The 27,600-nt window shown below is 44.1% G+C and overlaps 2 protein-coding genes and 1 non-coding gene across 12 annotated transcripts in view; all 3 read right to left on the bottom strand.

Annotated features, from left to right (window-relative positions):
* Positions 1 to 8,733, bottom strand: part of LOC118509505 (calcium uniporter protein, mitochondrial) — a 127,338-nt gene extending 118,605 nt beyond the window's left edge. Inside the window, exons 1-3 of one of the 10 annotated variants that reach the window (XM_036050171.1) lie at positions 8,605 to 8,733; positions 6,924 to 6,998; positions 6,519 to 6,773 (exon numbers count right to left, since the gene is read on the bottom strand). In XM_036050171.1, coding sequence (XP_035906064.1) covers positions 6,519 to 6,653 — 135 coding nt within the window. In that variant the 5' untranslated portion in view covers positions 6,654 to 6,773; positions 6,924 to 6,998; positions 8,605 to 8,733. Of the gene's footprint in view, positions 1 to 6,518; positions 6,999 to 8,163; positions 8,185 to 8,273 lie in introns of those variants that run through there. The other 9 variants (XM_036050167.1, XM_036050168.1, XM_036050169.1 and 6 more) reach the window with 9 other exon arrangements.
* Positions 8,734 to 10,976: 2,243 nt separating this feature from the next.
* The window catches only part of LOC118509501 (bifunctional heparan sulfate N-deacetylase/N-sulfotransferase), a 179,340-nt gene continuing 162,716 nt past the window's right edge, over positions 10,977 to 27,600 (bottom strand). The window contains exons 6-8 of the mRNA XM_036050159.1: positions 13,717 to 15,565; positions 13,290 to 13,639; positions 10,977 to 13,219 (exon numbers count right to left, since the gene is read on the bottom strand). Coding sequence (XP_035906052.1) covers positions 13,117 to 13,219; positions 13,290 to 13,639; positions 13,717 to 15,565 — 2,302 coding nt within the window. The 3' untranslated portion in view covers positions 10,977 to 13,116. The remainder of the gene's footprint in view (positions 13,220 to 13,289; positions 13,640 to 13,716; positions 15,566 to 27,600) is intronic.
* Positions 23,374 to 23,445, bottom strand: Trnah-gug. The gene has a single exon. It is a non-coding gene; the product is annotated as a tRNA-His (tRNA).

Genomic DNA, 27,600 nt, shown 5'->3' with positions numbered 1-27,600 from the left:
GGGAAAGGTTATGATATTTATGCGACGGGTACGGGTACACTGCCTGCCACCCTTTTATTGGTGCCATTCTGGTACACGTGGCGCTAATTCAAATCACAAACAAGCGCATTGTCTGCCCCGTTTATGATCATCCGTCTGGTGTGAATGAATTTTGCGGATGATATTTTGGGGCTAGCCGCTTTCCCAACCGAAGCTGATTAGTTAACATTAAGTAAACATTGCTTGTAGTTATTTATTTCTACTTCTTTTTGGGATAGACCATCCATCATACGATTAGGAAGAAGAATTAGCAGCGTGAAATTAAAGTAAGCAAACACACAAATATGCTAACCTTTCGGTAGATTTATTGATAACCGTGGATCAGAGAGAGAGCGAGAGGTCGGCCTCGGTAAACGGATGATGGCCTTTGATTTATTTACTTTCCACCGGCACTGGGCACCAACAAAAAAAAAAACCTTCTCCCAATGGGAAAAAGCAAAAATTGAAGCATGAAACATGTGTTCGGATATGATTGTATAACGTGTCGTGTTGATAAACACCAGCCCCACATGTTAGCAGGGGCCCACAATGCATGAAAGTGGCAGGTTGCTTGCCCGGTGTTCGACAGCTACACACAGTGCCACATGGAACGTGGAAACTGCGTGCCCACACACACACACGCGCACGATGCAGATAACGACTGAATGTTTTTCTTTGCGATTCCGAATGTACCGACGCACGTTGGTGTGTTCCGTGTTGGTATAGAGACGTTAAAAAGGTTTGGCAGCGATGCTGATAAGAACCATCCATGTGCAAACTTACCAGCTGTGATTTCGGCTGTTGTGTACGGTTGCGAGAATCCAATTTTGGAATCGTCGCTTCTCGCGTGAAATTTTATTTATTCAACCTTGCCGCTGACAGAGAGCATAAACATGTTTAACCTGTGTAAATGCATGCTTGTGACGTAAGGGGAATTTTTGCACAACGCTATCCAAGAGAGCTAGAGCTAGGGAAGATAAGATTTATCTAGCTTGAATTATATCAGAGATCGTTTTTAGCCGTATGAGTCAGGGAGCCCCTGGGAGCGATGTCGTGACCTGTCATTTTAAGCTTTCTTGACTGAAGTCCTGCATACGTGAGGATGCGTCAGGATGAGATTTGAAATCGGGTCATGTGCTTTAACTATATTACCGGGACTGCCCGGTTAACACGAAAACACTTTCAAAAATTTATACACAACTTTTGAATTAGTGGCTTCATATCCTCGGCCTAACGACCTTTTTTTGTCTGGCCTGCCATTTCTGGGGCTTCCTTCTTCTTTTTGCTTAACGACTTCTTACGTCATATGCCTGCCATTTCTGACTTACTAGACTTATTGATGCCATATAGTTGGATAGCCACTCCTCACTATGGAAGAAAGCGGCCAAGATGGGATTCGAACCCCGGTCCTGGCGTGTGAAGACTGGCGCCGCTTTCGCATCTAGCACCGGGCCGTCCCAATTTCTGAGGCTTACTACACTTATTGATACAACCTGGTTGGATAGGCATTCCTTACTACGGACGGTCTTGATAGGATTTGAACCCAAGTCCTGCTATGTGTCTCATCGTTTAGACATTCAGTATATTGTTTTATTTTAATTCCATCATTACCTTAGTTAGTAAGATTTTGACCGAATTAGGCTTAGCAAAAACTTTTGTTTTTAAATACAACCATATCGTAAGTCAATTTTCTTCAAGGACGGCATTCAGGATGAACTAGTAATATTCTGACAATGATTTGGTTTCTGGAAACATTTCTTGATTCCGTTCTAGATGAAGCTGGTATATACTTCCTTCGCTACGGAACGGCAGGATATCGATTCCTATCCTCCCTGCCGTCCTCAAGGCTATGGCTAAAATCAAGTCAAGGAAACCATAATTGGAAAGCCAGGACCGCTCGAAGTTGTAACGCAAATTAATTCAGCTTTATGCACCAGATCATGATCATGAGGTATAGTTTAGCAAAAACATAGGACAACTATGAGCTCAGGATGGGCACAGATGATCCTGAGCTCATTTTATAGAGTTTGTTTCACGCAATCAACACATTTATGTTCGAATTGATAAAGATTATTCACAAATCAAGTTTCTTCTGGCATCGTGTTAAATACTTATTTTTAGAGAACAGTTATTTTTCAAATACACAAGCAACATGTCTTTTAACAATTTGTAAATTAAGACCCTGCGTGAGTTAACCACTTTTGAAGCCGTGCAAAACTTCACCTATTTGGGGTTAAAAGTCAGCACCGACAACAACATTGACGCTGAGTCGCCTAACTTGCGCCGGTAAGGGTGCGTGATGCCAACCGGCTAAACTACAGCCTGAGGAAACTTCTCCACTCAAAATACCTGTCGCGACGGACGAAGCTGGGACTATACAGAACATTTATAGTCCCACTATTCACATACCTTTGAGTCTCTGAAACATGGGCTCTGAAACCCTCTTAACCGCGTTCGAGAGGAAGATGCTCAGAAGGATTATTGGCCCCGTATGTGTGGAAGGAAGAGCGCTTCAAGCTAAACGATGATCTCACCATCGTGCAGCGCATTAGACTCGCCAGGCTCCGGTGGGCTGGTCACGTCATGAGAATGACACCGAACGACCCAGCCCGTAAAGTCTTTTTTGGCCGTCCTTACGGACAAAGGAGGCATGATAGGCCCAAATTGAGATGGAGTGATGGCGTCGATGCGTCCGCCAGAAAGTTCGGGATAATCGATTGGCAGACGAAGGCCCTTGATAGTGAGCGGAATCGAGGATTGTTGCAGCAAACCAAGACCACGATGCAGTTGTAGCGCAGGATAAGAAAGGAAATAAGTAAATTGAGACCTTGGTTTGCTACAATATTCTCTACTCTACGGACAGTTGTTAAATGATATTAAGCATATCAAAGGACGATAACTCTCCAAGATTTGTCTCACAACACGGGTTTGCAGCCGTTTTAGTTTTATGATTTGAATACCACAGCCAAGAAACATAGTTAAAACTATGCCATTCTACACACTGTAGTACTAACATTATAAACTAATATATTCTTATAGTTTTCCATTACAAAACAGCACACCAAAGAACTACGAAAAAAATTACTCACAAGATTAAGGATACGGCCGTCAAACGTGTTCACCAATCGTGCTACAAAAAAACTGTATCTTTTACTCACCCGGAACTTCCGGATCGCTATTGTTGTACTATGACGGTACAGACATTACAATACCAAATGCTTCTCACAAGTACCCTTATGGTTCAGCTACCCTGCACTGGTAATGATTTTCCAGGAAAAAGGACTGCACAAAAAACCAATCGGCCAAACAACAAATTCCACATCACGTCGAACAAGCGAAGGAAAACGGAACCCGCAAAGAAAATGGGAAGCTGCTTGCCATCACAATAGCAAAATGTCACTCAAAATTGTGCCCAAAAAAAAGCGGAACAAAAAACCGTGTGTATTGGTGGGCGCGTGGGAGAAATTTGGTTAGTAAAGATCCCTTCTTCTTGCACCTTTTCACCGGTGCAAGGGGCTGATGGTGGAAAAGAGGAACATTCGCACACGCACACGCCGTAACATGGGTTGTGCCACGCGAAACGGACAGATGGAATGCTAATTTCCATGACGTAAACATGCGTAAAAGGGAAAGGTGGAAAAGAAAAGGCCAGTGTGTGCCCGGGTCGAAAAGTTTAGCAAACACCCGCATAGGCCGGTGGATGGGAAGAAACATGTTTATGGAACGGCATCGACAGATGAGCAAAACCACCAACCAACACCGACCGACCGACCGATGTGTACGTTTATTCTCGGGTTGTAATTAACGAAAATGTGGCCTATTTTTAAGTCACCCGTTGCTCGCCTCACCGATACAGACGGTAAGATATTCAGCTGTTCTTCTATTCAGTACCGTCATGAGTGCGTTGAGTGCACTCAGAGCTGATCAGCGCTAGAGAAAACACGTATCTTACAGTTACAGTACAGAAATTATCTCCACGTCAAAATAGGCAACGAAAAACAAAGGGCGCAACACAATGTTGCATTTCACCTGTTTGTTTTTCCCCCAAATATTACTGTCGAATATCATATCCGTGCCAACCAGGTACACGGAAGTTCGTTTTAGGCGTATTAAAAATTTAAAAATAACCAACAGCAAATTCGCATTCAACAGCACACAGGCACAGGCAGCGAAACCGCAGACAATTTAAAGACGTGCAAACGTCTGAACTGATTCCGCGACAACAGGTGCAGGCGCCTCACAGGTCCAAGTCTCCCCAACAGGTGGACGGGGAAGGGTTGCAGAGTTCAACAAGAAATCCGCTTCCATTCAAAACGACCAAATAAAATGACGCGATACCGGGGAGTGAAATGAAATGGAAAATGGATCAAATGTCCTCTTCAGTCAGCCTTCTGCCTCACGCTCGTTTAAAGCGTACAATACCGGGTCGGTGCGGTGTCGGTTTTCCATCTGCCCGCAAACAAAACCCGGAAAATCCCCCCCCCAAGCTGAACTTCGTTGTTGTTGTTTCTTTAACTGTCGTTCTGTAAAATGAACCTCTTGACATCTGGCGCTTGCCTCGCGACTCGTTCGCTTGGATGGGCCCCTGGTTGATAAGTTCCCACCGTGCACACTTTGACACATACCCGCTAGCGTTACCTTAGAACTTTGTTTATAAAATTGCACTCTCAAATGCAACAACAATCTTGGCTAGACGACTCAAGGGAATGAGTTTTCTAATTTTTTTTTTTTGTTTTGCTTTTTCTAATTGCCCCGCGGGTATGACATCATAACAGTGCTGATTACTGTCAGCCACTCCTAAAACGGTACCGAGCGTACCAAGTGCATTCTCAGCTGACATCTCACCACACAGCCCAGCTGACGTATGTTGATAAACGTATGTGGGGATTATGGACACGGTAGAGAATGCTAACCCAGCCAGAGGTTTCGTAATGGATTTAAAGGCTGCAGCCTAGCTGGTGCGTTACTTGCTGTGGTTTCGCAACAATGTTTGATAAACATGCCAGCAAAGGAATGTTCAGTGTATACGACTGATTTATTCACTTTTGAACAAGAAAACTTCAAAGACTTTTTTAATTGGATGTTGCATTAAACTTTAATCTTAATTGCATTTTGCAATTAGATTTTAAATTGGAACGAATCTTACAAATAATGTTAGGGTCGCCGTGACTTATGCTTTACAAATTGAATTTGAGAATTGTATCAGAATCAGAATTTAGATATCCTATAGTGGAAAGACGGCGCCTGTCTTCACACGACATGACTAGGGTTCAAATCCCATCTAGATTGCCTTCCTGTAGGCAGGACCAACTACGGGTAACATCAGGACCCAGAAGGTCCCAGAAATAACTGCTAGTTTTCAGACCGACAGAGCAGGAACCAATGGCAAAGCCAATGTTGGCAATCATCAACAAAATTTGTCATATTGAATTTGATAACAATTCGTCAGGCTTCAATCAATCATGGATTCCAGCCCTACAATGAAGTTCATATTCTCACCTGATGACCTCACACAACAAATTTCCTCAACAGCAGAAGCTTGCCAGAGGATAAAGCATAAACCATCAAACTTTATGCTGAATATTAGAAGAACATGGCACTCGCAGGATATCTAAAAATTGGAGTTTCTTTCGCAATCAAAAGACATTGAACCTATGCAGAACTGCAGCTAATAAATTATGCATTTCTTGCAGTACTTTCATATTGCGATAAAAGAAAGAAGCTCAAACATTAAGTGTAGACTTTGCGAGTCGTTTTTCTAGCAGCGAGCTGGAGTAGGTGTATCCAGTGCTCTTGGTTTTCTACCATTTTTTTTCTGTTTCTTTAACCTGCAATTGACCAACCCATGGACACGTCGTTGGGGAATTCCCAACAATATCCATAGTTCAAGAAGTAAGTTCTAATAAATTTATTTGTGTTGGAACGATAGGAAGAGTTGCTTTCAATACAAGCACTCTTAATTGATTTATGCATTGGCTAACTATGAATGAAATTTTCCACTAACAGTGCAACGAGTTAGAATTGTCCAAGTTTGGTAAGCTGATCACGACATCAGGTCAATCTGATGATCTTGCCATGGGTCTTGGATTCCCAAATAGTGATAATGAGGCGATGGGCTGACCTATGCCTGAATACAGTATTATAAGAATTGGCAGCATCACCCTACTGAGATTTTAACTCGGGTCGGGGATATTTTTTATTCGTTATCATCTATTATCATCATTAGGTATCATCTGGTAGTTAAGGAAAGTGTCTCAACCAGCTTTTGGTTCAGCTCGCTTAGTCTATCGCTCATTTCCTCTTAGTCTAGCTGTCCTTTGCAATTGAATAATCGCAAACACAGACGATTAGAATTATCTTAGAGTATTCCTTAATGGCTCAATCGTGTTCTGAGAATCATAAATTTGGACTCAAATGAAAAACCAATATGGTAATAAAATCTGTTCATCATGTAAGCCACTTTCATTAGCCTATAAATCCCTTAGGCAATCCGCACTCACCTGCCGCATCGATTGATTCCTAGCTAAGCTGTTGAAAAAGGCGGCCACTCCACGGTGCCCACCTGGTCGCATAGCGAACAGCTTGTGACAGGTGATCAGTGACGCCCCGTTCGATGCCACCTTCGGTGCTGCCATCTCCGTTTCCTTGGGCGCTTCTTCTCCGAGACAAAACGGTTATCACCACCGGACAGATTGGTCGACAAAACAATCACAAACGAACAAGCGTTTGACGTTTGACCGGAAACTTTAGCCACACTTTTTTGTTGTTGCACAAAATCAAAAAATTAAATAAAAACGAAAAATAAACACACTGTGACACTGGGGATTAAAACACACGCGCGCTCACGCCAGATCGCAATAGACACGATTTAAAAAAAGAATGCACCAAACACTTGTTAAATGCACCTGCACTTTAAACTTGCACTATGCACAAACACGCTCACACACAAACATACGTGTACACACACATACACTGTGGAGCTTTAGTGGGGAAACAAACAACAACGAGATAAAGCTTAATGATAACATGACAGAGGAGTGTAAGAGAAACGCACACTGTGATGGATAAACAATAACACCTTGTGTGCTGCTATGTGTGGGGGGCTCGTTCAGTTGTATTCCGGTAGCATTACAAGGTGGAAAATAACATCAAAGTAGGCTCACTGGGGTTTTTTGCTTGTTGTTATGGTTATTTTCTCACTTCCTGGGCACCATCCCTATGCTGTTTTGATGGAAAACCCTCACCGAACTAACTCATTAGCACAATAGTAATAATAATATTTACACACAGAACGAGGTCACTTGTATTGGTGCGATGGCACTTGCAAAACAAATAACCATCCTTCAAACAAACATTCAAACAAAAACTAGTATTGCACAAATTTTGGAACGTTATCGGATCCGTCTCCTCTCTCAATTCTCACTCTAGCTCTCTCTCTCTCTTTCGCTCTTCCTTGACCTTCCATTTTTTCTACGCACGTTTTTTCGCTCTCTCTTTTTCTCGCTGAACGCGACCGCCAAAGTGCTCCAGGCGAAGGTGGTTCTGGTTTGCAAGAAAAACACACACGCGCACACACACTGCTTCTTGCCAAAACCGGATGGTGCATGCCGGAAATCAGGGACACATTTTGGCACACCATCATCTCACATATTGAAGAACGAACACACGCACACGCACTCTCGGGAAGATGATCGCGAGCTCCTTCTCCTATCGCTTCCCGTGATGCGTTGTGTTTTATTTTTGGGGCCGATGATCGCGCGCGCACTGTTTCCACACACACGCCCAAACCCTAAAAACCGGTCAGGCAAAGTGAGTTTGGCCTCCAACAAACCGGCAGCCGACGTCGCGATGTCGGCGGTTTAACGGGATTCTTTTGCCGTGATTTTGGATCGGTCACGGTCACGCACACACTAGGCCTAGGATGGCACAGCCTACTTCTATTGCGCTAAGAAACGATGCTTTGTTCTGTACTGAAGCTGCCGCGATTAAAATATTATTCCATGTGGGTTATCCAGTGGGGGAAACGCTCGGACTAGCGGTCGCCATGCAGACCGGCGTTTTTCCATCATCCCCGGGCAAGGAAATTCGAGGGTTCGAGCCCGAACCGCTGGATGCTGTTCCTATGGATTGGGGCATTTAACACACATGCCTTCGCAGCAGAACACACAACCACCAGAAGAACCACACGCGTACTGGACACAATTTTCGGGCTCGGTAGCAGTGAGGCCGATGGACCACCGCTCACAATGACTCACACTGGAATTGCACCCAGAACACCCAGAACCGAAGACACACACACGCACGACTAGGAGTGAGGGGGGGTTTATTTTCAGCACTTTGACATTCGTTTCATACGCACATTTGCACACTTACACAGCACACACTTACAGCTGCTGCTGGCTGGATCAGGGGGCCAAAAACACCCGGGTGACGGAAGAAAGATACACCGCAGGTGATGGAACAGAGAAAGACAGACAGAGAGAGAGAGACAGGGATGTGCGTGTGTGTGTGTGTGTGTGTGCGGGGTTCTGCCCGTTGATTCTATTTTCTTGAAGGAAATCACACAGCCCGACAACCGACGACGACCTTTTTCTTCCGCAGCACAACGGCACACAGCGTGAACTGTTCGTGTTGGAGCTGATCCGCTAAATAAAATTCCCCGAACGCAAGATGCCGAGTTCGATTCACGCATCCAAGAGAGAAAAACAATATGAGCAGTACTGCGTGTGTACGATGCTGTGTTTCCGTCTCGTTTTGGCGCTACCCGGTCCGGGTGCAGACACTTGTTCGTGCCTTCCCGTTCGCTCCACCTGTGTGAGCGCATACGCAATGAGGAACGTGTGTTCCGCTCAATTTTGTAGTGGTGGTATCGGGACCACGTGAATGTCAAACCAAGGCAGCCGGCAAGGTTGCGTGCAAGATTTTGTGGCGCATGGCGCATACAACGGAAAAGCCAGGGATTGACACGTGTGTTTTTCGAAACGGCGATGCGTTGAATAATTTACAATAATTATGAGCTAAATAGGCTTAAGTCTGGGTTAAAGTCTTTATAAAGCCTCTTCCACTAACGCAATAATTTTTTGCAACTGAATCATCTTGAGTATCATATCAATACATTTGAGTATCTTAAACGAAGAGTACCAGCATCATTACACAAAGTAGAAGGAAAAAAAAATCATTAGATCGTTGTTGGACATGTAGACATTAGATCCGAATAGCATGTAGTTTCTATGTAAAAGAAAAATCTAAATTATTGGAGCCGATGAAATATAATAATGCATTCAACCAGAGTGGAATAAGTTGTCCTGTAGACAACTTGTAGTGCACTAAATGCAAGAATTGCTATTTCCTCAAATGAAATTAATGAAGGCCATGTTAAGATATTCTCAAACCATGGTATTTTAAATAACCTTCTAAACAATGGTTGAAGCATTGCTTATAATTCTTCCGGATGAGGACTAGAAAATAATAAATTTTCACGCACGTAATTCTATAGAATTCTATATATTTTTGGTATTTGAGGAGTTGCTGGTCGGGATATAATATATACAATATGTCTATCTGAGGACTATTTTTGAGTTCTGCCGAGCGAATGGTATTGTAGTTTAGTACCTTACCTATTTCCTTCCACACCTACTGTTTGTCTGTTATATGTGTTGTGTCTCGCTTGTGTGTATGATGATGAATGACTGATTGAATGAATGAATCTATGAATGAGTGCGATGATAGAGGGGCTTGGTACGGCATAGGCGGAATATCCTGGATGATCCAGGACCAAAAACTACACCGTTGCAATGGCGTGTTGCAACGGTCAATGAACGCAGACAAGCCAGAGGGATGGAAGAACGCTAGATCTCGACACGCAGAATTCTGACGATGGCATTCACAGATGATCACTCACGATACCGACCTTCGCTACCAACAAAACCTCGAATTTGGATGAAGAAATTACTATTAACGAATCGACCGAGCTCACCCGGGATAAGGTGCACTTTCACGGTTTGGAGAAGGAAATGTCTCCAAACCATCGTGAATTGTAACTTAGTTTGAAACTCTTTGTTTTAACCTAGTTTAAAGCAATACGGCCAGGCCGTTCTTTACAAATAAAAACAAAAAACTTATTATTTGACACAAACCAGCACATTAAGTTTCATTCTGTTTAGAACCATTTCTCTACACTCGTCAAGGGTAAAAGTGCTCAAATACGAATCCTCAGGCTGCGTAGTAAATTCTGCGAGAGAAACTAGAGTTTGGTTAACTCCAGTCGATAACTTTGTATTATTGTAAACAAGAAAAGAAAATACCGGCCTCATAAGCAACCAAGGCTTTATACTCTCTAACGAGGACACGGTTCACGAAGATTTTCAAAATGAAGTCGTTAAGGGTGGTGATTTGGGAATGTCTCTTCTTCTTTTTTAGCCCTTAAAACTTACAATGCGGTTAGCCCACCATTTCTAGATTTCTTTACCTAAATAACTCTTGCAAAAAGATATTCTGCCCATTAGTTGACAACCCAAACCGCTCTCTCCGTGATCAACAGCTCAGAATGTGTTTGACACTGCTGCTGAAGATAATAAGCATTCTCAACTCTTGTGTTTTAGCTACGCTCTTACAAATATAATTATTTATAAACGATTATTTCACATTCAGGTGAGTGAATATTCGTTGATTGCCTTTTGTAATTCACGCAACTGCACGACTTATCATGCAAAAGAATCATTTAATTCGAAATTACGAACAGCTGAAATATTTCACTAAGCGTGCGAAATATTTCATACTGCAATATTTCGTCATGTTTCATGCGTATTTTAAATTTTGTACTTTTACATCGGTTTTCCTCGTTAGCTCGTTACAACTGAAATACCTTAACTAATGCAAGATTGATAAGGAGGTCAAGAAATAAACAAATTAAATAATTTCTTTCACTGTTACAATGCAAAACACACCACACCAGCCTGTTTCATTCGCAATGATGATGGTGTCTTCCTCCCATTTGGAACATTGACGGGATTAGGACAAGAGCTTTTTTTTATTTCAAGTCAGCCGAACTTGAACGCTGTGATAAATTGTTTGTATCGCATCGCATGATGTATCGACGACGTACCGATTTCTTTTTTTACACGCTACCCTTCTGACTGAAATGACCACCGGGAGACCAAGGTCAGGTTTTGCACAGATCGTTCTTACATGGTACTACTATCCATCCCGATACTGCCTTCTATGTACAAGCTGCTTTAATACGCGCAAACATGGCGCACTCGGTACACTTGCTGACTTGCCTGACTCAACGCGCATTTACTTATTGCTAGTGGCCCGTATGCGTACATCCAACGGTTGTGTAGGCTTCGGGCCCTCTCTCACCTGCCAGCACTTTCTTTTGATCCTATCTAGGTACTTTACACTGCGCCCCCAGCAAACGTTCGAGAGAACTCAGAATACAAGTTATGGTTTTGCTGTAGCATTTTTATGCAATACTTTCAATACATTCGCAACGCAAAAGATGACACACGCATGATGCGAAAAACTTGCTCGAGTAAGTTAAGTCCTTAAGTTGGGTTGAAACGTATCAATTCATTAATTCCTTTGCCAGACACAAAAACAAATCGAACATTTTTTTTTCACCAGCATGAATTTAATTATTAAACTTTTGTCTAATCTTCTCTTCCACTCTTGCAATTATTCTAAACCATCAGTATTTTTATTGTATGTTCTTTACACTCTCTCGCTCACTTAAGATTTCTTTTGTCAGTTGTCGATATGTTAATAATTTGCTTTCGGGTTTCAATTTGTAATTTGTGTTGTCGCTTTTCATAAATTTCTTTTTGTTGTTTTTGTTTTTGGTTGACTTCTTCTTAACACCCTACATATTCCACATCATCAATTTACACACACACGAAATAGTAATTGAAAACTTTTTTTTCTGCTTTGAAATGTCCATCGCTCCCCAAGCAAGGTTTTGTATTGCATCGCTCAAAGAAGCTGTACACAGTGTGTGTTTCATGATGCGACATTAAAATAGTTAAGTAAGTACGGGTATAAATTATGACAAACCAAAACTGAGAGCTGCTGTAAGTACTGGCATATTGATTAGCTCGTTTCATTCTCCGCCTCGCATCATCACACTAACAGTTAAAATATCGAGCATTTGGGTTGTGGGCTTTTTACACTTAAATTAAACAACGGTTGCCATCGATTAGTTAGTATGCTACTGTGGGTCACATTACCGCTTCCGGTTGTACTAACGAGTGGAGTTGTGTGATTAAAAAACAAAGAAGGATAAGGGAAGAAAATAATAATATCACTTACATGTAGTTATGGCTAGATGGCTGCATCGTTTCTGCATCGTACTCTGCATTTTTTTTGCATCGCTTCCACCTCCAATCTCATCTTCCTGGATCACTTCTAAGCAGCTTGCGTACGATAGAGTGTACCGTATGCTCGTCAAACTAATTGGGCGATCCAGTAAGAACATAACCTAACTAAATAATCACTAGCTCTCAAGTATCTAGGCTGCGAATGAGCTGCTGCTGCGAGCTGCCGAACTAAAAGAACGGGTTGAGGTATCTGTCTTAAAAACGAAACTAATCCTTCCCATCCACTGTTGGAATGGATTGTCAAAAGGAAACGAAGCAGCTTTAAACTTGAGAGCGCGCTATGGCATGCGGCTCCAGATGAGCTCGATTTACAATATGCCCACCAAACCAACGAATGGAACCCACCTAATACTAGTAAAAGTATGATACACTCGTCTCTGACATCACAGCGGTTCATGGACAGCGGCGGCGGGGGAAATATTCTGACTGGCTCTGACTAACCTGACTGACTGGCGACTAAACTCCTCTACCGCTAAAACCTTACGCGTCTTAGTAGTGCATCTCGCGTTGGAAAGCGAGCCCATCCACGTGATACTTTTTACAAGCTGTACAGTTACTACTATGCTTAACGGATGCTACTGCTGCTGCTGCTGTTGCTGCTGCCTTACCACTGTCTTCCCTATCTCGTTTACCCGCTTTGTACCCGCACACGGTTCCAGAGTGAAATACACATTCGCGCTTGGTCGCGTATCCCTTAGGCATCGTGTCGACATCAAACCGTTCGTTAAGACGTCACCGAGAGGTCCTCCTTGAGCCACTGAGGGATGGGCCGTGAGCCTAGTTTCTTCAACAGCTTCACCAGTGCCTGATTGTGAATGCGATAGTACCTAAAAAGAAGGAAAAATAATGCGCCATTAGCACACAGTACAGCACATTCCAACTCGACGCAGAACTTACTTCTGCAGCATTTTGGCACTCCGATCGTCCATCGGCGGATACTGGCGGCCTTTCGATTTTCCGAGACACTTGTTCCGATTGTCGGACACCACCTGGCAGTAGAAACCCTTCTTATTGTCGAACCGCAAATGGCGGCTGTAATCGAACGGGGGCAGCTTCAGGAAGCGCTGCAAATCATTCATCACCGCCACCGGGTTTGATTTGAGCTGTTCTCCGTCGATGATGTAGAGCTGCTGCTGCGGGTAGCAGGCGAGCCACCGTTCGAGATGCTGCGAGTATTTGCCCGGGTTGAGACAACGGTTGCGCAGATCGCGTAACGCTTTCGGTTCCGCTTCGGTGGCAGTAATGACCTGAAGGTGTGAGAGAGAGAGAGAGCGTCCTAGTTAGTATTGAATCGATGAGGGTTCTAAGAGTCATCCATCCATACCTGATAGAAGCTGTAGTTGTTCGCGATCGGATCGCCGTGCGCTTTGATGTGCTGGTACCAGGAGTAGGCTCGTTTGGCGGGTGATATCAGTATCGTTACTAGCTGCGCCTTCGGTAGCAATGCGTGCGCTCGCTTCGGCACCAGCTCCCCGTCGAAGTAGGTGGCCGACTTTTCAAACATAAACTTATCGTCCGTGTCGTTCGGTTGAAGCGGGAAGAAGTTCAAGTACCAGTCCAATCCACGGTAATAGTTGTTGCCGTTGAAGAACTGGATCTCCTCGAACGTGTCCGAGTTCGGAACATTGCTCGCGACGGCTGGATGCATGCTCAGGAAGGTGTAGAATGCCGTTGAGCCCGTTTTCTGTGGCCCAAGTCCTAGCAGCTTGGGCAGTGTGGTGCGTCGTTTGTTACCGGCCCAGATTTTCGCGTGCCGTGGATCATCGGCTGGGTTTCCCCAGATCGGGTCCCGCTCCTCCGGATGTAGCTTGAAGTACAGTTCGCCGAGTTGCAGCGGTGGCACGGACGTTAGCTTGAGGTTGGTCCAACAGCGCAAGAATTTGATTACCGACTCGAACGTGTACAGCGCTAACCGATCGTTGCCATAGTTGGACATGTGCGTCATGAAGATGTTGATCGGATTGTACACGATCGTCTGGAACAGTTCCCCGCCACGGATCGATTCGTCCAGCTTATCGCGCCCACCGGGATAGCTATCGATGCAGATCGTGTGCGTAAACAGTCCGCAAGTTTGGCGCGGCAGCACCATAATGTTACGGTGGATGAAACCACGCCGTAGCCGGGCCGGTCGAAGATGCGGGTACTCTTCGGTCGAGGTGACCTTAATGTTCCAAACCTTCTTCCACGCGGTGTACAGCAGCTCGTGCGCAGGATACACGCCCGAATGATGCGGTGACACAGAGTACCCGGAATCGGTCGGAATGCCGTGCTCCTTGGCAAAGTCTTTGTTCAGCATCATATCGTTCATGAGCTGCGTCACGTTATCGTACAGATGCGGTTGCTGGTGGTTCCACATGTGCGAGAACCAGTTGAACTGTGCCACATTACGGAGCAGCATATCATCGCCCAGATTCTCCTCGTGCGTCCCATGGTGGAAGTACTTGCCCGAGAAGCCCAAATTGAACCGGAATCCCGGCACCATCTCCTCGATGCGGTTCTGCGTCGCAATCAGTGCGTGCACATCGTCCGGCTTGAGCCGTGTGCCTTTCTCGCCCACAAAAATGTCATCAATGTCAATCAGGATTCGTCGTTCCAGGTTTAGGCTTAGCTGGCCGTGGCTCAGGTACGACAGCGAGTCGAGGAACAGCAACCGATGCAGCCAAAACTTGAGCCCCGAACCGAACAATATTCGCTGGATGCCATCCTGCTGTCCGTGGTCCTGCAGCACGGTGGCTAACGGTGGCTGGGCCACACCATCGGTCGGATAGTCCATGACGTTCTTCTGTGCCCACTCGAGCGGTTCGTACCCGCTGTGGTTGTGCTGAAATATCGCCCAATCGTTACCGGGCAGTGGGCCCCAGGCTGTATCGCCGGCACGCGTTAGCCGTAGGATGGGTGAACCAGGGTTTAGGCTCGCATCCCGTAACCGCAGGTTCGTATGCACATACAGCGGGAAACCGCGCAGCTGGGCACCGACCAGCGTTTCTTCGCTCGGACTCACGAAGCCAATGATGCCGACGGAATAGTCGCGACAGTACTTGTCCAGCAGCTGGCGGTTCCAGTTGTCCATGTTAAGATATTTGTCCAAGTTTTCGAACACGATCACACCGTACCGGCCCTTGTCTTGGTTCGTTAGTACCGGGAGACTTTTGCCGGCTACTTCTACTTTGTACCTGGAGGAAGAAATAAAAGAAAGGAGAATGTTTGTATTAGTCTAATGCTGATGATTATTATCTTCAAGAGAAAGCCTTGACCTTGTCTATGATTTGTATAACACAAGTTCTTACACCTTGGATCCAAACCATTAATCCAAATTAATCACAACAGGTCAAGGCATATTAATTTCAATCATTTGAATCCGTATTCTATACAAACCGAAACAACAGTCATACTAATTAATATTTATTCTCATTTTTCCACGAGCGCTAAGCTTTTAATACCGTGACACAGCTAACGTTCGATTAATCTTGATTTAAAAACACATTTTAGCTGCAAATTTCCATCTGTCCAATCGCCATTAAGCACCACAGTTGACGGTTGAAATCAGCCCTAGAAGCGAGCGCTTGGGCGACGATTGGCTAGTGGCTTCTGTGACACGATAATTCACCAGCCTGCCTGCCTGTTATCAACCGAATGGTGAGTGGCTCGGATATGATTTATATCTCGGACCGCCCCTTTTCCGCCCTTCCCATCACTTCCTTCCCTCCTTCCTTTCCATAATCGAGCGACACAAAACATATTAATCTTCATTCGTATGGTCAGTTCGTATTTTAAGCCGAACCCCGAGCATCATACCTTCGGCAAGATAGCACACGATATGCAGATGAAAACCAACGCTTTGTGGCGGCCGGATGATGGTGGCCGGTTTGAGGGCAGGGTGGCGGGTAGAATTTTCCATCCGCCCATATTAATGACACTTTCACCGAAAGCCCATCTCAAAATTACTTTCCGGCTGTCATTCCTTTTGCGGTCCCGCGCGAGGGTAAAGACAATCTTGAGACGGGTCTACAGCCCAAGAGAAGCATCATAATCTTCGTTCGGTCGCAGGAAGCGTCATCGTGTTCAAGTTTGACGCACTCACCGTGAGCATTTGCAGCCACCACCCATTTGGGGACCACCACCAAAATGCACAATTAATTCAGCAGCAGCGCTACCTATTTTTGCACATGTGTCCCGGCCGGGATTTCGGGTGGGCGATCGAGCAAACTGTTCTGGGACTTCGTCGTTGTCGTCGTTGAGGAAGTTGCTTCTTGAAGCAGGAGAAGTTTTCCTTCGCTCATACGGGTTGAAAATGTCTGGTATTAAAATGTCTGCTCCGTGTTCGTCCCGTGTCCGCTGCTGGCCAGTTGCCCAGTTGATGATTCACTGTTCCGTGCAGCAGCGTAACGGCGTGTCGTATGCCATTTCAACGCACGGAAGTCAACATTGTTTGCTCATAGAATAATGTTCTTCTCTAGCTTGTGTCTGGGACTCCCCCTCTGGGCGACCCACGGGCTGCCGTATTGGTCCAGACCACACCATAGGGAATAGTAGTAGCAGCAACGCTTGGAAGGCCAGCAAATCTCGGAGCACATTGGTTGACCATAATTCTGGCCGCAGGCAGAAGACGAGCTAGCGCCCGCAAGGGGCGGAAAATGCGCCATCGAGGGAAAATTCATATGGGCGGAAGCATCTCATAAATCCTGGCCGAGATTAACTGCGTACGAGTGCATGCCGGGCGCTCATTTGTATTCGGGAAAGTAAGCACCACTAAATACATTTAAAATCGTTTACGAACTACTACCACTACTACTGTTGCTGCTGATCCGCTGGAGGAATAGTAATGGAGCTTTGGATGCATAAATTGTGAGTTTGAAGAAGGAATGAAGTTGAGGGTTTGTGTAAGCTTGAGTAATTTATGGATAATATTGCATGTATAAGTATTTGTGTTTTTCATTTATGTAAAAAAGTAAAGTTAAAATAAACATCGAAAAAACATATGAGTTATTAAGAAAACTTTATAAGGGAAAAAAAGAGATGAAAAAGAGATATACAAATAAGAAAACGAGCAAACGAAAGTTATAAACAAAAGAAGCAAAAAAAAAAAAGAAAACAAAAGAAACAAAACAAGCTCAACAGCTAATAAAGCAGAACTTAATAAAACAAACCACCCGGCAGGAAGAGTTGACAACAGCAGCGATATACTGCGTATGCGTGCAGTAGTAAGTAGCTGCTAGTAAAACTCCCATCAAATCTATTTTGGTGCCGTGATAACGTTGTTAAACGGTAAAGGTCCCACATTAAAAACATGACGCCCCCATCCATCGTAAAAACGAGGCCCTGAAAAAGCCGTGCGTTCGCGGAAATTAATGCCGAGCGGGCTACAAAAGTGCATGTTATACATCACATGGTAATAAAGACACTTTTTATGTTGAACATCGAGAGCATCGTGCAAACACACACACACAGACACAGTCACAGGGCACGTGCCGACCATTGGTCAGCAGCCAGTCCGGTCGGTCGGTCGGTCGGTTGCTGTGGCTGGTTGGATGGAGCCTATTCATCCTAATGATTGCTTACCGACACATTCATCCCATCCAACCATCATTTTCCGAGGGGGCTTTTGAGGGTCGATAGGAAAAATAGCAAAAAGAGAGGATGGAGAGAGAGAGAGCGAGATAAAAAAGCTATAGCACTAGGAGTAGTAGCACAAACTGGGAAAGTTCTATCAACCAAGGATGGGTGGAGGTAGAAACGGGGAGCAATGGGACGAATGGAACGGTGTTGTCATTGGGAAAGTTTTGATTTATTATTATGCTAATTGAGTGCTCGCACGTTGGCGCCTTTTTTTCATCACTAAAAAGCTTCCCTTTCTCAGTCCCTCCGCTCATGCTCCCGCCGCTCGGCGAGGGAGTTTCTTCCTTTGGACACAATTTTCACACCCACCCCGGTGGTGGTGGCGCAATGTACTCTCTCTCTCTCCTTCAGCCGGTGGACGAGTTTTCCCAAACCGGAGACGACAAAGACGATGACGGTGGTGATGCAGCTAAAAGTGAAATTCATGTCTCGGGAGCATTGCCGCTCAACGGTGACGCGAGATACTTGGAGAAAAAACGTAACGCAAAAAGGATAACTGCAAGCAAGATGATGATATTGCAAAGTAAAGCTGGTGAACACAGTGTGCTCCGGGTACTTTATAGAAATGCGTGCAAATGTGCATGGAAGCGCTATGGAACTTCGCCCTGTTTTTCCCCCCAACCATTCGCACCCCTGGGACGCACCGGAGGGTGGTAGATTTATGTTAATTAAGTAGTTCGTAATTAATCACACCTCGCCCGCGTGCGCAAAAGGCCAACGAAAGTGCTCTCCATGGGGTGTGGGGGTGTGGATGAGAATAATTTTTATGCTTGACTGTTGTTTTTTTATGTTATTTTGTCCTGCCAAACCAAACAACCTTTTGAACTTTTCGAGTGTGAAGGTTGCGCTGTAGAAAGCTTCACTGTTTTCTATAAACAGTACTCCGAAGTGATTTGACGCATTTTTTCGCTGAACAAAGAATTAAAGAATCAACAAAATTTAAACTTTTTCCTGTGAGGAAAACTTTTTTCTTTTGGAACAGAGTGTGGAAAATTTTGGAGGAAGCAAAAGTATCTAATATTGTTTAAGAAAAAGAAAAATTCTAAATACAGTGACTCAGGTGGAAAACAACACGCCAAAAAATCGATCAATTGCTCTACTTTGAGGACGATTCTCTCTTTAAACGCCTAGGTTCGTGGCGGTTCAGTGGCCGCGGCGACAGTGGCGTCGGTCTTCACACAGTAGAACTGGAGTTCAAATCCCATCCAGACCACCTCTAACTTACACAGAAATGACTTGACAATTAGGATAAAATCAAAGTAACGGTAATCCCAGAAGTGACAGACTAAGACCTCTCGAGTTTGTAGAGCCACGAAAGAAGAAGATGGCTACACTTAGTTTTATTTTTTAATTTACTAATAAAGGACCTAGATTTTTACCATAATAAATAAGCGATTTGAAATCGGTTCCTAAGGACCAAAAGGGACCAACAAGTCAGCCAGAAATGATTCCACTTATTTTTTTATACTTAATTATTTAATATAAGTGTTCTAAATACTTCGAAACTTCGACTTTAAGTGATGACTTTACTTAAATGATTTGTACCTTAACTACTGGATGATGCTAACTCATTCGTGTTGTGTAAAGCGCTTTGCCTATCTGCTAGGCGCTAAAGGCGCAACAATGAACAAATCTGAAAGCCCTGTTTTAATACTTTACCTTTTTCGACTTGCCTATTAGCAAGGTAGCTAATAAACGACATGGAGAGCGGTTTGGATGGGATGCTTGTTCAGAGAATACTTCCTCTATTTTTAGAAAACTTTTACAACATTTAAACATGTAAGAAATATGATTGTTCCTAAGTTTTGTCATTTTGGTTCCTCATAACTTTCTACAAAACCCCTTTTCGTATTGTATTTGTATCGTATTGTAAGCAGTCGATACATCATTAACATAAGAAAGCTGCAGCCATCTATCAAGCATAATAAAGCAAACAAAAAACATTAAACAACTTACTGTTCCCAGGCTTTCAAAACGTATACATTCACATTTTCAACTCTGAAACTGTTGCAAACCGAGAGGAAAAAAAGCTTCTTGACGCCTTCCAAAAACTTGCAAACGTATCATTTTTCACGACACATTTCCCCGACTTCGGGGACAATGCTCAGGTCCATACGACCCGTCCCGTTTGTAGATCGTTTGCTTTCTAGATCGGCTCCAGCACACAATAAAGGAGTGAACATAAGTTTGATACATATCTACAAACACTCTACGCTGGGGCAGAGCACACCACAATGCTGCCTGCGTGTTATTGTCACCGTTCTGGTGCGTTCCGTTGTATGGCGTAAGGGCTTTTGCCACTAGAGAAAAGACAAACGATGTCCGGCAGCTTAAGAAGGAACATAGCATGTACGGACCGCGGCGCAAGATGAAGGGTTGCCACCGGAACAGCTCCTTACAATGGGGATGTGGTAGGATGAGTTTGGGTTTGAGAGGGTAAAAATGAAATATAGATTTTACTAAACACACTCGTGCGTGTGTGTGTGTGCGAACTTGCTTTTCTACGCTATCATCATTTTGAGTGGAAGCAGCGAGCATAAAGCGAGCTGGCTACATTTATCACCAGCCGAAGGAAACGATATACGGACGGAATACAGCTTTATTTGGGAGCTTTATTACTGATAGGAAACTGTATTTTTAATATATTTAACTGCTATGCTGTAAACAAAAAAATTGAGGTGTCTCTTAAAAAATATTTTGTCAATTTTAGCCTTCCAAAACATAACCTCACAGTGAAAGATTGATGATCTTTCCTCGGTGCTGCTCCCATTTATCGTGCCCGATCATGCGGGAGTTGAACTCGCTGCAGCATTAAATGGTATGAAGAGAGCACATAATTTGCACCACATCACACACACACACACACACACGTCGCGCACGGTTGCGCTGTCAGACCATTACCGGTGACAGTGTCCAGCGAGACCCAAGTTTCGTGGAGTTGGACAAGAGCGTGCGAGGGACGTAGCAGTACAAAACATAACCCGTGTTTAACAACGCAGCCTGAATGACATCCTCTCAGGTTTATGGCGAGTCTTCTGGTGTGATCGTGTAACGCTGTACGTAAAACCCGTGCATTAATGCAGCCAGATGCATCCAACCTCAAGCCAACAAGGAGTTGGTTGAGAGGGAGATCTCGGGACGGGACCAACAATTCAATTACTGGCCTGCTTATCATTATTATCGATCAGTACGCTTCTTTCTGGACGTGTACCAACCAAGATGGCAGAAACAGTTTTATTTATCCACTGTGACATGATTGTGATGTTACGGTCGATGATACGTATGGAAGACTACAGACTACGGAGGGGGTTTTGAAGAGTTTGAGGACTCTTCAGGGCTGGAGTAATTGTGGATGGAATATATTAAATATCTCAAATACATCTCATAAAAAATTAAATTAAAGACCAATGTAAGAGTAGTCACAAAGTCCTAAGATCCCAGGATACGATTTTCTTGTCTCCAATTTTATGGTGAGCAATAAGAATAGTATCTTAAAAAATACTTCGGTTATTTAAAATATATATAAATGTTGTTTTATATAAATCGTGTTCATCAGATCGCACGCAGCAACATTCAATTACATTAAAAACCATGCTATAAAAGCATAACAAATTGAATTATGGCAAAAACAAAAACTCTGAGCTGGAACATATTCCGAATAATGTCGAAAGGTCGAAAGGAAAGCTAGCTCTGATGGGTTCCCTCCCTCTCTCTCTCTCTCACACACGACACGATGACCGTCGCAATTTTGATGGACCGGAATTAAAATCCAATCAATAAGCGATCGGGGTTCCCGTCAGATTCCTGGAAGGGAAGGCTCGTGAATCAACAGTGCGCGCGCTCGGTCCCGCCTGGCCGGAAGATCATTGAAAAGGACCGACGGTACGACGAGAGCTGGGTGAAAAATTAAATCCAATCCAATGTTTTTAATGGAGTGTAAAATCTGTGAGCACGCCCAACCCCAAAGCTTTTTGATGCAGTTCACCAGCTTAATTGAGTGATGTAAACGTGCATAAACGTGTGTGTGTGGGGGGAGTTGGGAAGGTCAAGCAGTAACATGCATGAGAGCCGAAGGGGGTCGTCATTATGATGATGATGTTTGGTCACGGGGCAGCGAGTTGCTAAGGGGCTTTATGCATGCCCGGTTCATATAAAAGGACGAATCGCATCAGGATCAACAAATCAAAAATGTGTTTGTGCCTCTCGCTCTGCTGGTGTGTGCAATCAGCCGGAAGCGTATGGTCAAAATGCATTATTAGCAACAAGAAGTGTAGTCAGTGAGTGTACGTGAGTGTGAGAGGGGACAGTGTTGTTTAATATGGATAAAATACCACGAAATGGTAATGGAGTTTTTTTTAATTAAATATTAACGCTTTGCAACCAAGACAGAGTGAGAGACTATTAAGCTGATTGTGCTTAAAGTCTTTAAAGAGCCTTTAATTAGAAGTACTTGTATTGTGAAATGCTTTTATATTATTGGTTAATGCTAACAAAAATCTGATGCAGCCAAAAACGATCAGGTATTCCTCATTTTTTTAGTCTCAGAAGGAACGTTGATGCCGTACCTGGGAAAGAACTATGGAGAAGCCGCTTCAGGACCTCATTGCAGTATAGAAAAAATATAATCGTCAGGCTCTGGATGTCTGATGTTGAGACAGCAGCAGATTTATCCCCTTGGCGGTCTTAAGCGGAATGAAAATTAAGGGTCTCTGTCTCATTCAATCTGCTAACCAGGGGGCAGTTTCATTGTGAAATCAGACCCCTTAAGGATTCGGTGCTTACTGTTAAACCCGTCTCTGGGTTGAGATATGCTAGCTTCTAACCGGACATAACTCAGGAGGAGGATACTCCTCCGCTCTAAACATATGACTCCCTTCTTCTTCTTTCTTGGTCTAATAATCTCTTAGGTCCTGCCTACCATTTCTGGCTTCCCAGACTCAACGATACTACGTAGTATGATAGTCAAGTGAAGTCTGGCGCCGCTGTCGCATCTCATATGACTCTCACTCTGTTCAAAAATTACATTTCTTTTCAGGGCGCGTTCTAGAGAAAGAACTTTAGAAGAATTTTCCTTCACATTTGTGAAAAAAGACAGTGGAAGATACGCTACAATGGTGAGGCCTTAGAACTGTGAAGCCATTCCAATAAAATCCAGCAATTAAGACTCGTGGGATAATGTCATAGGTATCGCTAATGGAGTTAGTGTTCGACGACATTCGACCGTAAGTGGAATTCTGCAGCAGATCTGAACTACAAAGCAGTTTACCATCGAGTATACTAATCATAAATGAATGCAGCCCAAGAACAAGAAATAAAAAAAAACTTATTCCCTTCCGTGACAGTGTGTGACCACAAGGCACAACACTGCCGTGACCAGGATTCGAACCTGGGTTACTACGGCCACAACGTAGGGTCCTAACCACTAGACGATCACGGCTGTTGGGATTGTTGAAATGCACCGTTCTCCACTTCCAACAAAAGACTCCAAAATCGCTCCAAACCAACTGCATCGTTCCAACTCATTGGGGCGAGTTTGGCTCAAAACTGGATCACGCTTAATAAGTCGAAGAGGTGGTGGATAGAGAAACAACAATCAATAAAAAGCCGCCGATGCCAAACATACCGGCCCGGGCAAGACATACCATACCGCTGCCAGCAACTTCAGCAATCGTAGCACAAATGTTACATCAATCCATTCACACTTTCCTCGACGCTTGAGGGGGAACAACAAAAAAAAAAAAACAACCAAACACGGGTAAACCGCACTGTAATTGACTTCGACGGGGGGAGAGAGAGATATAGTACGGCTTTAAAGAGAGCTCCAGTAAATTGAAACTGAAAACAGCTGACTCAAACGGTTTATCCACACACACATACCCGCCGACGTAGAGCGACGGAGGAAAAACCATAACACCACATTGGCACGCCAATTCACGCCAACTCATCATTATGCGCCACCGTACCCCGGTGATTGTGCTTTTCCCGTACAAAAATCCCAACACCACCAGAAGGGATGGAGCGCAAGAAAAAAACCCCATCATCCATATGCTATTGCACGAAAGTCACACGAACTAAATCGGACAGCTGTCAGGTGAGATTGAGATGGCTTTTAACAGCCATTCCAGGGTGTGCACGGCGAGACCCGGGTGTTCCCTGAAAATGCGGAAGTTCCATATTTTATTTTTAAAATCCTCCACCTTTAGTGTGTGTGTGTGTGTTTGGGTACAGGCGGCTAAGGGGGAGCAGATTCTGAACTCCCGAGCTCTCTGGCCTGACAATGACAGCAGCCAGCAGCTTCAACCTGTGGTTACTGCCATCCAATGCTATGCTTCTCCGCTCAGGTGCAGAAGAGACGAGGTAAACTTTGAGCGTAACTTTTAATATCACCGACCGATCGACGTGGTTTACATGGTAGGTTCAGGGTAACAGGGTAACCGGGTAAGGGATGGTTTGTAAGTTTTTCCTTCGGTTTTTTTTTCTAAACCCTCGTTCGTGGGCCAATTTCCGACAATCATCTCTAGCAAATGCACCTCTTCGCGTGCCATGCCGAAAGCGCACATGGAGCAGGGCTTTAAAGGATGAAACAAAACCGAGGCAAAAAATAGAAAGAACGAGGTTGGATATAATGGGTTCGCGTCTTCATGGCTGGCAAAGAAAAGCGTGGATCTACCGCTACTACCGCGCAGGTGAGCTATAAGAGATGAAACTCGAAAAGAACAAAAAACAAACAAAAACCCTGAAAACAATCTAAGAGAATTGCATAAAGCGGACACAAGAAGAAAAAAACCAAAGGTAGCAAAAACAGCACTGTAAAACACAATCCAACCAAGTGCACTAAATAACATTATGAGATGCTTCCGTGCTTTTTTTACACCGAGGGATCTGCTCTGCTAAGGGTTTCTCCTTTTCTAGTTCTAGACGTTGAACGTTCCGTAGCTTACGGCTGAATATGAGAGCAAGGTATCTGCGTGTTGTAGCGAAAACATAGCTTGAAGTTTCCAAACTTATGCTCAGGCAACGTTACTTTGCGATAGTTTCATTGAATATAGCTGCACACTTTATGAAGTAAAAGTGGATGTATCAAACAAATTTAGTTTTAGGTAGAGTACTGTCAACAAAGTACACAAGAAAATATTTGTTTGGAGTCGCGCCACAATGCTTTTAATTATTCACAAAAAAAAAATTCGAACTTTGTTTCGAATTCGAAAGCTGATTGCGACCTTCATGAACTCTTATGACACAGGACAAAGCACATGACACCATGTGGCGGTGTGGTGTAAAACTGATAGTACTGGAATCAGGTGCAATCAGAAATAATTGCATGGTAACGTGACAAAGAGATGTCCCATGAAATTGCATACTGCATTCGTACACCTGCATGGTATATTAGCTGAAGCAATTATTGTGTTCAGAGTACATCAAATGATTTACATCCATTTTTGCATCAAACAGTTGGGAATCATTCCGACGTTGAATGAGTCTGTACCCTTTGACTGGACCTTACTGGTTCAATTATCATCAACTAGGCAACTCAAACTTCCCGGTCGTAGATGCGGTACTGGCGCCGGCAGAAGGGCAACCGGACCGCATACGATGGACTGACTATCCAGCAACCCACTGATCGAACCGAAAGGGTCAGAATCTGTTTATGATAAAATTCTTTAAAGTATCCATGAGAAGTACTTAAAAGGATCTTCACTAAAGGATGCTGTCCACTGATGTTCTCCCTTGTCCTCCTTTTCCAAGCATCAGCAATCAACTACTGATTGTAATCGATCTGCAAAGATCTCATTGTATAGCCAACGACCCCATTTTCAGTTATGTTTAAACACTTTAAAAATAGGTCTACAATAAGTTTAACTTCAATATTTATAGTTTTAGATGAGTTGATCTAGTGGGTGAGATGCCGATCGTCACATGACAAGGAACGGGCACTGACTCTCATCCGGATCGTCTTCCTGTAATGCTAGACTGACTATCCTGTCACGGGTGAATTCAAGTCAAGAGAGTCAAAAATGTCTGCATAAGCTAGTTAGATGAACTGTAAAACTTGATGTTAGTGATCTTTGATTGAGGTCTGCTGAGGTGGACCGGGAGCCGAGACGATAGCGGCGACAGTCTTCACATGATAGGACCGGATTTCGAATCCAATCCAGACCGCCCCCTCGGTACGCAGGACTTGAATATTCAACTAAGGATTCATATCAAGTCTCAGAAAGCCAGCAATGGCAGACGGGGAGACCTCTCGAGGTTGTAAGCCTCGAGAAGATCTTTGATTGCTCTTATGTTTGACAGGTACTAGCTGCCATACCCAAACATCATTAACCATCATGGAAAACTTTGTTGGCCTGATCGGTCTCCAGGTAAAACAGATACAAAAAAAAATCCACTGAGAAGCATAGTTGCATCGGAACATAGATAATAAAGAAAAGATCCTTCTTCAAAAACATATGCTCGTAAAATCATACTTAAACTTCATTCGTTCGTTACTCTTTTTTGTGCCTTGCACGACCAAACTCATTTCGATAAATTTTTCATTAACCTCTCCCCCATCGCCACCAGCTTCAGACAGCAGGCAGGCACACGGAGTGTCTGGAACTGGGGAACCTACACCTACACCGGATGAGTTTTTATTCCATGTTCCGACAAAAATTATTGTTCCTGCCACGCGAGCCACACACGATAAAGGTGAAACTTCATGTTTTTTACTCCGGCGCTGTGACGAGTGCGCCTCGCACAGGACACACAAAGAACCGGGCCTGGTAAAATGTGATGTAAGAAAAACTTTTCTCCCCCACCACGGTTCAGCTTCTTCGTCAGAACTTTCACCTGGAAAAGAAGCTACGGCATGCAGCGTCTACCGAAACAGACGTCCGTCGGAGATGATGGTGCCCACAAGGCAAACAAGAAGGTACGCGCGACGGTTTCAAGATGCTACTCGGGAAGTGCTTCTTAGGATATTGTGTACAGTTTTTTTGTTGTTTCAATTGTTCTATTAATACTACACGGCGCACATCAGGCGTACCCGCGTGCAGTGCGTTTTTCCAGGGCCTGAGGTTTTGAAAAGAACCAGCCCGTTATGAGAAGGAAAGGAAAGCAAAGCAGCAAAGTTGCCACGCTTGATCCTCGTCCTCTGAGCAGCCGCCGAACTACACACACACACCTTCACATGTACGATTAAGCGATGGAATGCGACGAAAACCGCGAAGCCCGCCTTTGGTGAAGTAACAAAATTGCGGCACAATAAATTATGTTTGCCCTCCTGCTGAAGGCCACCCGGGGGAAAAATGTGCGTGCGATGCATCGCTGCTTTCCCGGTGCGCCCCTGAATCCTCCGTAGCGATGATGGAATGGTGGAAAAAATTTAGGCCATATCAGATGGTTCACAGACACACAGTACCGTTGTACACGTGAAGGATTTCATTTTACTTAGCACAAAACGAGCTCAAGAAAGCACAACTACACGTGACAAGGATCGGGTGCTTTGATGTGTTGCAAATTTGAGCCGGTATTTAAATTTCATACCTTCATCAGCAGCTTAAACATTGTACGTGTAGGAAGCATATGTGCACTGTCGCACGGCATGTATGTG

The sequence above is a fragment of the Anopheles stephensi genome, chromosome 3 (genome assembly GCF_013141755.1).
Source record: "Anopheles stephensi strain Indian chromosome 3, UCI_ANSTEP_V1.0, whole genome shotgun sequence".
Lineage (NCBI taxonomy): Eukaryota > Metazoa > Arthropoda > Insecta > Diptera > Culicidae > Anopheles > Anopheles stephensi.
This window is presented reverse-complemented; position numbering and strand designations above follow the sequence as displayed.